The sequence below is a fragment of the Cervus elaphus genome, chromosome 11 (genome assembly GCF_910594005.1).
Source record: "Cervus elaphus chromosome 11, mCerEla1.1, whole genome shotgun sequence".
Taxonomy (NCBI): domain Eukaryota; kingdom Metazoa; phylum Chordata; class Mammalia; order Artiodactyla; family Cervidae; genus Cervus; species Cervus elaphus.
In genome coordinates this window covers 101,891,986-101,905,842 of record NC_057825.1, presented here as the reverse complement: position 1 = coordinate 101,905,842, position 13,857 = coordinate 101,891,986, and the positions used below count along the sequence as shown (strand labels likewise).

General features: G+C 40.2%; 1 protein-coding gene across 6 annotated transcripts in view; it reads left to right on the top strand.

The window, feature by feature from the left end:
* ANAPC1 (anaphase promoting complex subunit 1) overlaps positions 1 to 13,857 on the top strand; it is a 100,166-nt gene that overhangs the window by 45,914 nt on the left and 40,395 nt on the right. For all 6 annotated transcript variants that reach the window (XR_006343702.1, XM_043918781.1, XM_043918782.1 and 3 more), the window contains exons 26-33: positions 570 to 784; positions 2,524 to 2,642; positions 3,653 to 3,924; positions 6,488 to 6,722; positions 10,801 to 10,892; positions 12,203 to 12,337; positions 12,513 to 12,595; positions 13,656 to 13,734. Coding sequence is in view for 5 of the 6 variants with exons in the window: in XM_043918781.1 (XP_043774716.1) it covers positions 570 to 784; positions 2,524 to 2,642; positions 3,653 to 3,924; positions 6,488 to 6,722; positions 10,801 to 10,892; positions 12,203 to 12,337; positions 12,513 to 12,595; positions 13,656 to 13,734 (1,230 nt within the window). In the remaining variant the exon portion in view is untranslated. The remainder of the gene's footprint in view (positions 1 to 569; positions 785 to 2,523; positions 2,643 to 3,652; positions 3,925 to 6,487; positions 6,723 to 10,800; positions 10,893 to 12,202; positions 12,338 to 12,512; positions 12,596 to 13,655; positions 13,735 to 13,857) is intronic.

Below are 13,857 nucleotides of genomic sequence, written 5' to 3'. Positions count from 1 at the left end.
CCTTTTAAGATACATACTTGGAACATACTTAGAACAAAAAATGAAAAGTGAAAACCAACCATGATCCATTCTGTTTAAAGCACAGAAGTGAGAAAGTATTAGTCTGACCTCCTCCAGCCCTTGGTTGATACCTTCCCCAGTTGTTTTCTTCTGCTTCTACTAATTAAAGACAGTATTTAAATTGGTGTTGGTTCTTTAGTAACATTGTGTGGAGTTAATCTTCTGTTGCCAGTAATTTGTTTCCTCTTCAGAATATTTAGAATATAGTTAGATTTTTATAATTTATTTAGAATATTCCTTTCTGTGGGATCAGACTCCTGACTGTTATTCTAAGTTGAAAACTTTCCCCTTGGCTGGGTGAAGAATGTTTCCAAGTAGGCAATACAATTAAAAAAAGATTTCTAGGTAGGAGTCCTGTATGACCTGGGAACCTAAGTCAGGCTTGCTTTGGCATATACGTTTTGTTTGCATTGATGTAGGCTTGGCACCTCATCCTGTGCATCCTTATGTTCAACAAACGCGTGTTGGCTGGTTTTTAAGTTAGTATTACAACCAAGTCTGTTACTCAGGTGCTCTCATCAGATGTTCCTTCAGGAACAGAAACAGAGGAGGAGGATGATGGCATGAATGACATGAACCAGGAGGTGATGTCGTTGATATGGAGTGAAGACTTACGGGTACAGGACGTGCGAAGGCTTCTCCAGAGTGCACATCCGGTCCGCGTCAATGTGGTGCAGTACCCAGAGCTCAGTGACCACGAGTTCATTGAGGAAAAAGAGAACAGGTAAAGGCAAACATCAACGCCGGAATTTAAGTAAGAAATCACTGATTGTTCAGCTGGAAGAAGAGGCGTGACTGGAGCATTCATTCACACCTCACAGGGCTGCTCAGGGGTCAAGCGGGTCGTTTCTACACAGCGCTTAGAGCACCGCCGGGTACACGGTGCAGGTCAGTGCCGTCAGTCATTTTTGTTATCCGAGCTCATTGGTTTTGTGATGCTGACCTTTTTTTTCAGCCTTTTCACATTTCTGAAATCAGATTATCTGTCAGTCTGTGGGTGTTATGGTTTAGTTGGCAGTGCTTTTTCTTTCTTAGTACCTCATGAAATAGTGATGCATCTTAAAATCAATTGCATCTTAAACGGAAGGGGTACACGGGTTTTGTTTTCATTATAATTTTGTGGTTTATGTATTCTGTTTCTGCTAAAAATGTTATGGGATGTAGCATTCTGGCTTAATTCTAAATTTCCCTGATTACAAATTACTGTGGGGCAGTTGTTCTTAAAGAGTCATCTTAGGACAGTGAAGTGTTCCTCCCCAGTGAATGGGAAAAGCAGGTATATGTATGTACAATAAGGGAGAGAGTATGCTTGTCAATAGCTTTGTCTGCAGAGAGAGTTTTAGTTAGCTTCTTGTTAGCCTCAGAAAGGATATTTCTGTGTCTTCAGATATAGCTTTTAGTATTTCCTGGTTGTAAATGCTCCTACTTCCACAATTTCTGTTTGATGCCACTTATTTTAACATAGAAGCCAGTTAAAAAGTAGTGGATTAGTTTCAAAGTATAGCCTGGAAAAGGAAATGGCAACCCACTCCAGTATTCTTGCCTGGAAAATCCCATGGGCAAAAGAGCCTGGCAGGGCTTCAATCCCAAAAGAGTGAGATACGGTTTAGTGATTAAACAAAAACAGCCTGTAGAAGCCATTTTAACCTTGAACATAGTTGACATATAGTGCTATTAGTTCCATAAATCCTAGCCTTCGAGTAGATGAAATGACTTCAGTGTTTTCTGGAGACACCATGAAATCCACTCACCTCCAAAACAAAGACTTCTTTTTTTTCCTCCTGTGTGCAGACCATGGAGGTGGCACCAGGGCTGTGTTCACAGAAAGGGTGAGAGGAGGCTCCCAGCTAAACTGGTAATAGCACAGTGAGGAGACGCAACAAATACTGCGTTTTCCTCCGGGATGGCTAGCATTATTTAAAGTAGAATTTTAGGTTTTTCTTATTGAATACTTAGGGAGAGTTGGCTTGGTTTGTAGAATAGCTGGTTTTACTTCAAAGTGAATATGAAACAGAAGAAGGACTTTGTCTCCTCCTCAGAGTCCCCAGTGGGAGTGCATGCATACTGAGTTGCTCAGTCGTGTCCAACTGTTGGCAGCCCTGTGGATTATAAGCCCACCAGGCTCTTCTGTCCACGGGGTTCTCCAGGCAGGAATACTAGAGTGGGTTGCCATTTCCTCCTCCAGGGGATCTTCCCGACCCAGGGATTGAACCTGCCTCTCCTTCATTGGCAGGAGGATTCTTTCTCTGCTGAGCCATAGCGGAAGCCCTCTAATGGGAGTCAGAGTATGAAAAAGAATAACCATATTTAGATGATTCACCCACATCTTTGTATGGATTTACTTTGATGTAGCTTCATCTTTCACAGCACTGCTGCTTTTAAAATACTCACTACAGATTACATTCCAGTTTTTTTGTTTGTTTAATTTTTTTTTTCACATGATGGCTTTAATTTTAATTCTAGATTGCTCCAGTTGTGTCAGCGAACTATGGCTCTTCCAGTAGGACGAGGAATGTTTACCTTGTTTTCATACCATCCTGTTCCAACAGAACCATTGCCTATTCCTAAGCTGAATTTAACTGGTATGTTAAATTCTGGGTCAGTGAGAAAGGAAAATGATTAATTGTATGTTTAGTGGGGTTCTTTTTGAATTATCAATATTGTGTCTTATGCATGTCATTTTAGAAATTTTACTTGCTGTTTCATTATTAATCTCTCTGCCCTTTTTGAGAAAGTAAAAGTGTCTCTCATGAACTTGTCACCAATGTGGTACTCTCACAGACCAGCATTTGAGTTAGCTCTTAGGTACAGAAAGCAAATGGTGAATGCAAATATATTTTCTTTTATGCTGTGTCTTTGTATGTGTGTGTATGTGTGTATATAGACTATTACAAATAAGACACTGTGCATCCAATTAAAATTTACATAACTTTCAGAACATGTTTCAAACCTCTAGCGAACTGTATAACTTTGTGCAGTGTTTAGAATATTTATTTTAAATATTCATCCATGACTTCAGCTATCATAGAACATTAAAAATATACAGAGAATTCAGTATATACAAGTACACAGTATAGATTAGAATCAAAACACTCAAGAAAAGAAATTCATAGAGAGCCTAGCATTATGAACAGTTAATGTGCTCTTCAGTAAGTTGACCATATATTCAAATTTAGTGAATATTCTTTTCTGATTCACAGGGTAACTCAAGTCTATAAAATGATGTTTTTTATGTAGGTATCTTTGAATGCAATTTGGAATTTTTACTAATAGCATATAATTAGATTGCTATATATAGAGAGAGACATATATACATAAGAGGTAGAGGTAGAGCAAATTTATAAAGGTCTTTGTCTTTTCAAAAATACCATGTTTTCCTAACGTCTAGAGAGAAAGAGAAAAATACGATGGTACATTTGAAATTAATACCATTGTTATCAGTTACACATTGGAATTATTATTCATGTAGCCCCAGATATTATGGGGCTAAGGGTTTTGAATGCAGCAAAGTGATCTCTGTTCTCAGAAATCAGTGTAACAATTTTGATTTTCTGAGTTTTCACTCTCTGCATTTTACATTTTGTCTGACTAGGGCGGGCCCCTCCTCGGAACACGACAGTGGACTTGAACAGTGGGAATATCGACGTGCCTCCCAACATGACCAGCTGGGCCAGCTTCCACAATGGCGTGGCTGCGGGCCTGAAGATAGCTCCTGCCTCTCAGATCGATTCAGCCTGGATTGTCTACAATAAGCCCAAACATGCCGAGCTAGCCAACGAGTATGCTGGCTTTCTCATGGCCCTGGGCCTTAACGGGCACCTCACCAAGCTGGCCACTCTCAATATCCACGACTACCTGACCAAAGTGAGAGCTCGCGCTGCGGCCCCTGGCCCCGCTCCTCCCCAGGGCTGTGGCCGGAGCTCTGCAGGGTCCTGTTTGCTCTTCTTCAGTCACGCCCCTCTGAGTGCATTCTTCCCATAGCAGGCAGTGAGACCCTTCTAAAGCGTAAACTGGAACAGATCACTTTGCTGCTCAAACTGTTTAGTGACCTTCCATTGCTCTTAGTGTGCCTTCTAGGAACCTCTGTGATCCTACTCACTTCTCCAACCTACTTTGTGCATTTCTTTCCTTTGCTCTTCACACTCCACCGTAGAGCTTGACTGTTTTAGCTCCTCTGCAAACCAGACTCTTTCTCATGGCCTAAAACGAGTGGTTTTTATTATATTCACATTGTTGTTGTGTATCCATCACTACTGTTAATTTTAGAACATCTTCATCATCCCATGAAGGAATCCCCCTACCTAGTAGCAGTCAACTGTTCCCCTCTCCCTCCAGCCTGACAAACTGCTCATCTGCTTGTTGTCTCTGTGGATTTACCAATATGGACCTTTCATATAAATGAAACCAAACAGTAGGTGGTCTTCTATGGCAGGCTTCTTTTGTTTACTGTAATGCTGTCAATGTTTGTCCATGCTATATTAATACCATGCATTAGCTCATCATTCCTTTTTATTGCTGAGTTGATAATCACTGTATGGATAGACTCTATTTTTCCATTCATTGGTTGATGGATATTTGAGTTTGTTCTACTTTTTGACTGTTATGTGTAATACTACTATGAACATTTTGTGTGGATGAATGTTTTCATTTTTCTTCTGTATATTTCTAGGAGTAGAATTGCTGAGTCATTTGGTAATTCTTTTTAACTTTTTTAAGAATTACCAAACTGTTTTCCAGGGTAGCTGCATCATTTTATAATCCCACAAGCAATATGTAAGGGTTCCAATTTCTCTCCATTCTTGTCAACACTTGTTATTATCCGTCATTTTAATTTTAGTCACCCCAGTAGGTGTGAAGTTATATTTCATTGTGGTTTTGGTTTGCATTTATTTCCCTGATGGCTAATGATATTGAACATTTTTATATGTGCTCATTGGTCATTTATATGTTGTCTTTTGAGAAATGTCTATTCAAATCCTTTGCTTAGTTTTAATTGGTTGAGTTATAAGAGTTCCTTATGTGTACCAGACCATTAACAGGTACATGATTTGCAAAAATTTTCTCCCATTGTGTTGTCTCTTGGGTTGTCTTTTCACTTTCTGGTAGTGTCTTTGAAGCACGAAAGTTTTTAACTTGATGAAATCCAGTTCATCTAGGCTTCCCAGGCAGGCACACTGGTGCCTGCCAGTGTAGGAGATGCAAAAGATGTGAGTTTGATCCCTGGATCGGGAAGATCCCCTGGAGGAGGAAATGGCAACCCACTCTAGTATTCCTGCCTGCAGAATCCCACGGCCAGAGGAGCCTGGCGGGCTACAGTCTGTAGGGTCACAAAGAGTCGGATATGTCTTAGCTACTAAACAGTGGCAACAACGACTCATCTACTTCTTCTTTGGTTGCTGTGCATTTGGTGTCTTATCTAATCAGTTATTGCTTAACCCAAGGTAACTTGGGTTTATACTTGTTATGCAGATTTGCACTTGTGTTTTTTAAGAGTTTTTTACTTTTAGTTACATCTTGAAGTTAATTTTTATATTTAATGTAAGGAAAGAAGTCCAATTTCATTCTTTTGCAAGTGGCTCTACAGTTGTCACAGCACCTTTTTATGAAAAAACTCTTCCCATTGAAATGTCTTGACATGCTTGTCATCAGCCGAGCATCATCATTTTTCAATCATCTCGGCATTATCTGCATGTATTCCCTCACCTGACATCATTTTCTCTTACTTTCTAAATCTCAGTGACACCCCTCCCCCAACTTTTGCCACTTTTCCTGGCTAACTTGTACTCATTCTATTGTAAGTTTACTTTTTGGAGATGTCTAATGATACCCTGGTTCCTCTTAATCTAAATTAGGCTCTATTAGAAATAGACTCACAGACATAGAGAACAGACTTGTGGTTGCCAAGGGGGAAAGGGGGAAGGAGAGAGATGGATGGGGAGTTTGCGGTCAGTAGATGCAAACTGTTACATTTAGAAGATAAACAACACGGTCCTACTGTATAGCTCAGGGAACTATATCCAGTCTTCTGACGTGAGCCATAATGGAAAAGAATATAAAAAAATAATGTACACATGTGTATAACTGAGTCACTTTGCGGTACAGCAGAGATTAGGCACAACACTGAATCAACTGTACTTCAATTAAAATAAATTAGGGTCTGTTAAAATATTCATGTAATCTTTATCTTTTTCATTCAGTGAGTTTTTAATAATATATATTTGTTAGCTTAACACATTTTCTCCCCCAGGGGCACTAACTTCATGAGAGCAGGGACCATTTCTATTTACTTTGCTTATGTATTCTTGGAGCCTCTCACTGTGCCTGTCACATAAAAGTACTTAATAAAAGTACTGGAAGGAAGTATTTTGCGAAAGTTGCATATTTGTTCTGGTAGTGACTTAAGTCACTCTTTTCTTCTCTGTCTTAGGGTCATGAGATGACAAGTATTGGACTGCTTCTTGGTGTGGCTGCTGCTAAACTAGGCACCATGGATATGTCAGTTACCCGGCTTCTTAGCATCCACATTCCTGCTCTCCTGCCCCCAACGTCCACGGAGCTTGATGTTCCTCACAATGTCCAGGTGGCTGCAGTGGTTGGCATCGGCCTTGTGTATCAAGGGACAGCTCACAGGCACACCGCAGAGGTCCTGTTGGCTGAAATAGGTATGACTTTAATAGTGCTAATGGTCTTGTAAGTGTTTATTTCCCATTCCACAGGAGCCGAAGTAAAATGATAGTAAGATTATAAAAAGGAAGGAAAAAATAGTACCTTTTGTAAGCATAGAATGAGCTGTACTAATAAAAAATTATAGATAATGTTTCCAAGGCTTACGTTACTCTGCAGGTTATTAGTCTGCATGCTCACTGTTTGCCAGCCCATTACTGAGCTCCCGTGGCCCCATTTAATGAGGTGGCCTGTGGTCTTTTTTTTTTGGAAGGGGGTTGTGCCATGCGGCTTGAGGGATCTCAGTTCCCTGATTAGGGATTGAACCCAGGACCCCAGTAGTGGAAGCACAAAGGCCTAACCTCTGGACCTCCCTGGAATTCCCGCCTATGGTCTTAATTACATGTGAGCATGCTGTTTATCCTGCTCTGTCTTTGCCAGGCATTGTCCAGCAATGGTCTGCACTTAAATTCAAAGTTGATTTGATCCCTGAAAACACAGTGTTTATTCTCTTGGACAACAGCACTTCTAACAGGATGGGAGTGATTGACGCTCCTTTTCTCCTTTATGTACTAGTGTGTATGTCAGTGATGAAACTTAGTTTTTGTGTTTTCAGCTGAGTCTCCAATTTTTGGAAATGTGTCTTGGATGTTGTCATCTTTTTCTCACAAATGGAGATGCTCTTAGCATTATTAGTGCATTCAGTAATTTAGATATGTACTTACATGTATCGTTCTGCCCTGTTCAGGATCTTTCTATATGTATTTCAGGATAGCCACAAAATTGGCCCGGGCCTATTGGCTTCAGGCTCTAGATCTATGGGTCTGATGCTCAGACTCTGCGCCAAATGACTTTTTCTGGGGTCCAGACTGGAGGGTGTGCTGCTTTTATGGTGATGACAGAAGGGCAAGTGGGAGAACCAAATAATTGAGGCATGTTTTGCACCTTTGCTTATGTTATGCCAGCCAGGCTCCTAGGTCAAAACCAGTCACGAGTGTTCATGTACACTGGGAGACTCTATCAGTAGAGTGGATGTTTATATAGGAGCACTGTAGGGCAGGAACGAATTGGGATCAACAATGTAGTCTACTATCAGTTTAGTTCAGTTGCTCAGTTGTGTCCAACTCTTTGCGACCCCGTGGACTGCAGCACGCCAGGCCTCCCTGTCCATCACCAATTCCCGGAGTTTCCTCAAACTCATGTCCATTGAGTGAGTGATGCCATCCAACCATCTCATCCTCTGTTGTCCCCTTCTCCTCCCACCTTCAATCTTTCCCAGCCTCAGGGTCTTTGCAGATGAGTCAGTTCTTCGCATCAGATGACCAAAGTATTGGAGCCTCAGCTTCAGCATCAGTCCTTCCATTGAATATTCAGGACTGATCTCCTTTAGGATGGACTGGTTGGATCTCCTCGCAGTCCAAGGGACTCTCAAGAGTCTTCTCCAACACCACAGTTCAAAAGCATCAATTCTTCGGCGCTCAGCTTTCTTCACAGTCCAGCGCTCACATCCATACATGACTACTGGAAAAACCATAGCTTTGAATAGATGGAGCTTTGTTGGCAAAGTAATTTTTCTGCTTTTTAATATGCTGTCTAGGTTGGTCATAACTTTTCTTCCAAGGAACAAGCGTCTTTTAATTTCATGGCAGCAGTCACCATCTGCAGTGATTTTGGAGCCCAAAAAAAGTCTGTCATGGTTTCCACTGTTTCCCCATCTATTTGCCATGAAGTGATGGGACCAGATGCCATGATCTTAGTTTTCTGAATGTTGACTTTTAAGCCAACTTTTTCATTCTCCTCTTTCATTTTCATCAAGAGGCTCTTTAGTTCTTCTTCACTTCTTGCCATAAGAGTGGTGTCATCTGCCTATCTGAAGGTTATTGATATTTCTCCTGGCAATCTTGATTCCAGCTTGTGCTTCATCCAGCCCAGCGTTTCTTATGATGTACTCTCCATAGAAGTTAAATAAGCAGGGTGACAGTATATAGCCTTGACGTACTCCTTTTCCTATTGGGAACCAGTCTGTTGTTCCATGTCCGGTTCTAAATCTGTTGCTTCCTGACCTGCATACAGATTTCTCAGGAGGCAGGTCAGGTGGTCTGGTGCTCCCATCTCTTTAAGAATTTTTCACAGTTTATTGTGATTCACACAGTCAAAGGCTTTGGCATAGTCAATAAACCAGAAGTAGATGTTTTTCTAGAACTCTCTTGCTTTTTCGATGATCCAGCAGATGTTGGCAGTTTGATCTCTGGTTCCTCTGCCTTTTGTAAATCCAGCTTGAACATCTGGAAGTTCACGGTTCATGTACTGTTGAAGCCTGGCTTGGAGAATTTTGAGCATTACTTTGATAGTGTGTGAGATGAGTGCAATTGTGTGGTAGTTTGAGCATTCTTTGGCATTGCCTTTCTTTGGGATTGGAATGAAAACTGACCTTTTCCAGTCCTGTGGCCACTGCTGAGTTTTCCAAATTTGCTGGCACTTCAGTGCATCATTCAACTGGAATTCCATCACCTCCATTAGCTTTGTTCATAGTGATGCTTCTAAGACCCACCTGACTTCACATTCCAGGATGTCTGGCTCTAGGTGAGTGATCACACCATCGTGATAATCTGGGTTGTGAAGATCTTTTTTGTATAGTTCTTCTGTGTATTCTTGCCACCTCTTCTTGATATCTTCTGCTTCTGTTAGGTCCATACCATTTCTGTCCTTTATTGTACCCATCTTTGCATGAAATATTCCCTTGGTATCTTAATTTTCTTGAAGAGATCTTTAGTCTTTCCCTTTCTGTTGTTTTCCTCTATTTCTACTATAGTGGTGAAATAAATTATTCACAAAACAATATTTCCTGTTACCAAAATATGTAATAGCTTAAGTGATTGGTCTGAGAAATAGTCAGAAGATCCTCAGGACTGGCTTTAAAAGGTTATTCATCTATGGAGTAGTGTAACGTTCTTTGGCTGTATCATGATGATATCTAATGCTAATATCACACATATCTTACAGCCTTAGCTCTTTCATACTGTGTTTAGAAGATTGTATATTACCTGTGAAAGATTCATGTGGATGCTCTTTGTATACTTAGAATATACCGTTTTTGTACTGCCCTTTTCATATATTATTGTCATAAATGGCTTTTAAAATTAATTTTATATTGTGTAATAGCTCATTGAGTTGGTGTTCTGTAAACTGCCCAATCATTTTCTTATTTTCAGGAGTTTTAGGTGGTTTTTAATTCTTTGCTGTTAAGCAGGAAACATTTGACTGATTGCATGTATATAATTGTTTTGTTCTCTGAAAAAATTTTTTCTAGGGATGAAATTCTAGGAATGTAAACTTTTTTTTGGATATAATATATATAACATAATACATTTTGCTGCATTTTAAAGGGGGTGGAGTTAGAATTAAAGGGTACTTTTTAAAAGTATGAATTTTACATCCAGTCAGACTTTTGGCATCAGTACAGAAAAATTCTATCATAGTAGAGCTTAGTATTATATAGATTCATACTGAGTGTCTGGATCTGGAAGTTGGTGATGGACCCGGAAGTCTGGTGTGCTGCAGTCCATGGGGTTGCAAAGAGTTGGACATGACAGAGCGACTGAACTGAACTGCATGGCTAAGAATTAAAATTCTGAAAAACTTGAAGTGTCCTTCCTGTTCATTATCAGTATTTGAACATGTGTTTACCACATCTAATGAATGAATTTGAAAATAGTAAAACAAGAACAAAAGGAAAAGGGAAAGAAATTATAAATTGAAGCTTTTTTGAGCATCCCTCCCCGTTAAAACTTCTTCCTACTTTTTGGTAATTTTTTTTAGTTTTATTATAAAGCCCAAGGTTTTGCAGTATTTTAAAGTCATTGCTTTCAAATTGGCAAATGAGAAGAACCGTGTTTGGGTTTTATTTTGTAGTAAACCAACAGTTGTGGACACCGTTTGTGAGGACGTCAGATCTTTCTCAGTGGGATTGTATTGAATTCATAGCTCTTCGGCAACTTACTGGCAAGTTAGCTCTGAAGCTTTCATGACATAGGCTCTGAAGAGACCAGCCTGACCGTGTTGCTTTCTGTTTTGCAGGCCGGCCGCCTGGTCCAGAGATGGAGTACTGCACCGACAGAGAGTCGTACTCCTTAGCTGCTGGCCTGGCCCTGGGCATGGTTTGCCTGGGGGTGAGCAGAGTTCCTGCCTTCAGATGCTGCAGTGACAGCATCTGCTTGTCAAGACAGCGCCCTTGACTCATTGCTCTGAATGCTGCTCTGCCCTACTGTGCCTTAGCTGACCCTGATTCTGCGCTCTTTTCTTCTTTCGGGATATTTTTCAAAGTGTCAGATTTGGGAATGGAGAGAAATTGTAGTGAAGAGTAGGGCTTTCAGGTTTCTTGACCCCAGCTTAGATGTAAGTGTTTACGAATGAGCCCTAGGAATGAAATTTCTCAGAAAGATTTCAAGACATAAAATGAAGAAGTGACAGCCCTCTCAGGCAGAAACCAGTGAAAACATGAGTCTGGTGGGAAGCCTCAAGAGTCTGTAGAAGTTACTAGAGATAAACCAGAGTTGTCTTTTGGCACCCTGATATCCCAGAAGGTCACCCCGCTAGCAGCTGTTTTGTTAGAGAATGCAGTATCACTGTGACCCATCTTTGACCCCATTCAGGAGACACAGTATAGAATTACCAGAAACATTTCATTAAATGACTATGTCAGCTGAAATGTGGGTTCTTTGATTAACCTCCAATACAGGGTTATATTGAAACTAAATTATATAAAGAAAGCTGTCAGTTAGGTTTTTGACTCTTCACATCTGACACATGAGCTAAGGAGGCAGATGATACAATGAAAATAGCATCGCGCTGAGAATAGGGACCTGAATTCTGGCTCTGACCAGAGAGTCACGTCTCGTAACTGCCGTATTGTCTGGTAGTTAAGCAGCTCCCTAGACTGTGGAACCAGGCTGCCTTGTTTTAGAGCTGCTGCTGCTCCTTACTAGCTGTGTGACCTTGGGTGTAATCTCTTTGTGCCTCCCTTTCCTCACCTGGAAAACAGTAGCTGTTTGATAGGCTTGTCCTCATGTTAAGTAAGGTAACCCATGTTAAATGCACAGAATCGCACCTAGAAGAGAGTTAAGTGTTCAGAAAGTTACATTTATTACTATGGTTATCATTGCTGGAATAGTTCATAGGCACAATAATGAAACGATTGAGATGTTCATAGTTCAGGTTTCATTTACCTACCTAACAGTTTCTTTAACTATTAGTGAAATTAAGTATATTTTGAAGCTTGTGTGTATTTTATGAAATGAAAGTATTAATTTGCATGTGTATTATATAATTTTTAATGTGAATTATTAGTAAACTGAGTATTAACTCATGAGAAATGTTTAATTGATTAAGAACCCTAAATACCCAGCTTTGAAGCTATTCGGTTCAAACAGGTCTTTCTCTGTAAAATCTCCTTTCACACGTCTGTTCCTTTGTTATCCAGCACGGCAGTAACCTGATAGGCATGTCGGACCTCAATGTGCCCGAGCAGCTCTATCAGTACATGGTTGGAGGGCACAGGCGCTTTCAAGCTGGGATGCACAGAGAGAAACACAAGTCACCGAGTTACCAGATCAAGGTAGGTGCAGGTCAAGCAATAGATCAGAGTTCTGGAGACTAAGGAATTAATTTTAAAAACGGTAGTTTTCACATCAGCATTTGTAAATATGTTAATTTTAAGCATGGCTAGTGTTCAGAAGAATTTTAGAGTAATTCAAAGCTCTTTTACACAAATAAACTTTTTCTTTTGATAGGAAGGAGATACCATAAATGTGGATGTGACTTGTCCAGGTGCCACTCTCGCTTTGGCCATGATCTACTTAAAAACCAATAACAGGTACCACATCTGCCCACCCATCCCTTGCCATGACAGTGTCACTGCCTGTCTGACCTCAGTTGATTTCGAATTGCTCCATCGCCTAATTATGTCTTGACTTTTTGCCACCCCATGGACTGTAGCCTGCCAGGCTTCTCTGTCCATGGGAAGTTTCTGGCAAGAATACTGGAGTGGGTTGCCATTTCCTCCTCCAGGGGATCTTCCTGACCCAGGGATTGAACCCACATCTCTTGCACCTCCTGCAGGTTCTTTATCACTGAGCCACCTGGGAAGCCCCGCTCTGACCTCAGTAGTGACACTAAATTATCTTACTGTGTTTACCTCACAGTAAAACTATGTGCTAGATTAGCCTGACTTTAGTGCTCTCAAATACTGCCAGTTATTTTAATATCTGACAGTATGGTTGCCAGTTTCTATTCATTTTTATAGTTGATGTCACTGATAATCAAACAATGTCCAAATTCCTTTTCATTAATTTTGCATGTTGTTGTGGGAACTGATTAAATCAGAAATACTTAGCATTGTTATATTCCTGGTTCCCATCCATAAAAATGGTTTCTGCTTAATTCAAGAGCTTTCTTAACGACCATACCTTCTGTCTTCCCAACGCCAATAACTAGTGTTGGCACTTGAAAGTAGATGTTTGGCATTTTATTCTTTTACATTTTGCATAGAAGAGTAAGTTGGGTTTTAAGTCTTTTGATTTAAAAGCATTGTTTGAGATTCAAGAAATTTTTCATTATTGTAAATTCATTTTTTAGACAGAGTGAATGTTTGCAAAATTAAGGATTTAAAAGCAGATTTATTCATCTACTGTTTACATGAAAGTATATGTCATTGCCTTCTTGGCACTGGAGATATTTCAGTGAATAAAACAAATACTTAGGTTATAGTAAGGCATACATATGTACCAGATATTGCTTTGGAGGATGTGAAGTATTGTGGGAAAAAAATAGAGCAGTAGTTGGAGTGGAAAGAAAGTTCCTGAGATCTGTCTTGTGATGCTTGACTGTCTGACTCTCTTCTTGAGCAATAATGCTTGCTGGTCCACCACCAACAGATCCATTGCAGACTGGCTCCGGGCTCCAGACACCATGTATTTGCTGGACTTTGTGAAGCCAGAGTTCCTTTTACTGAGGGTATGGTACTTCGCAGTCTTTCATTTCTCTTAATTTGAGGAGTCTATATAAAATGTCTCCATAAGCGAGCCTATATTGTTAATCCATCATGTATGTATATAATTTTTCATATTCCTTTGAATA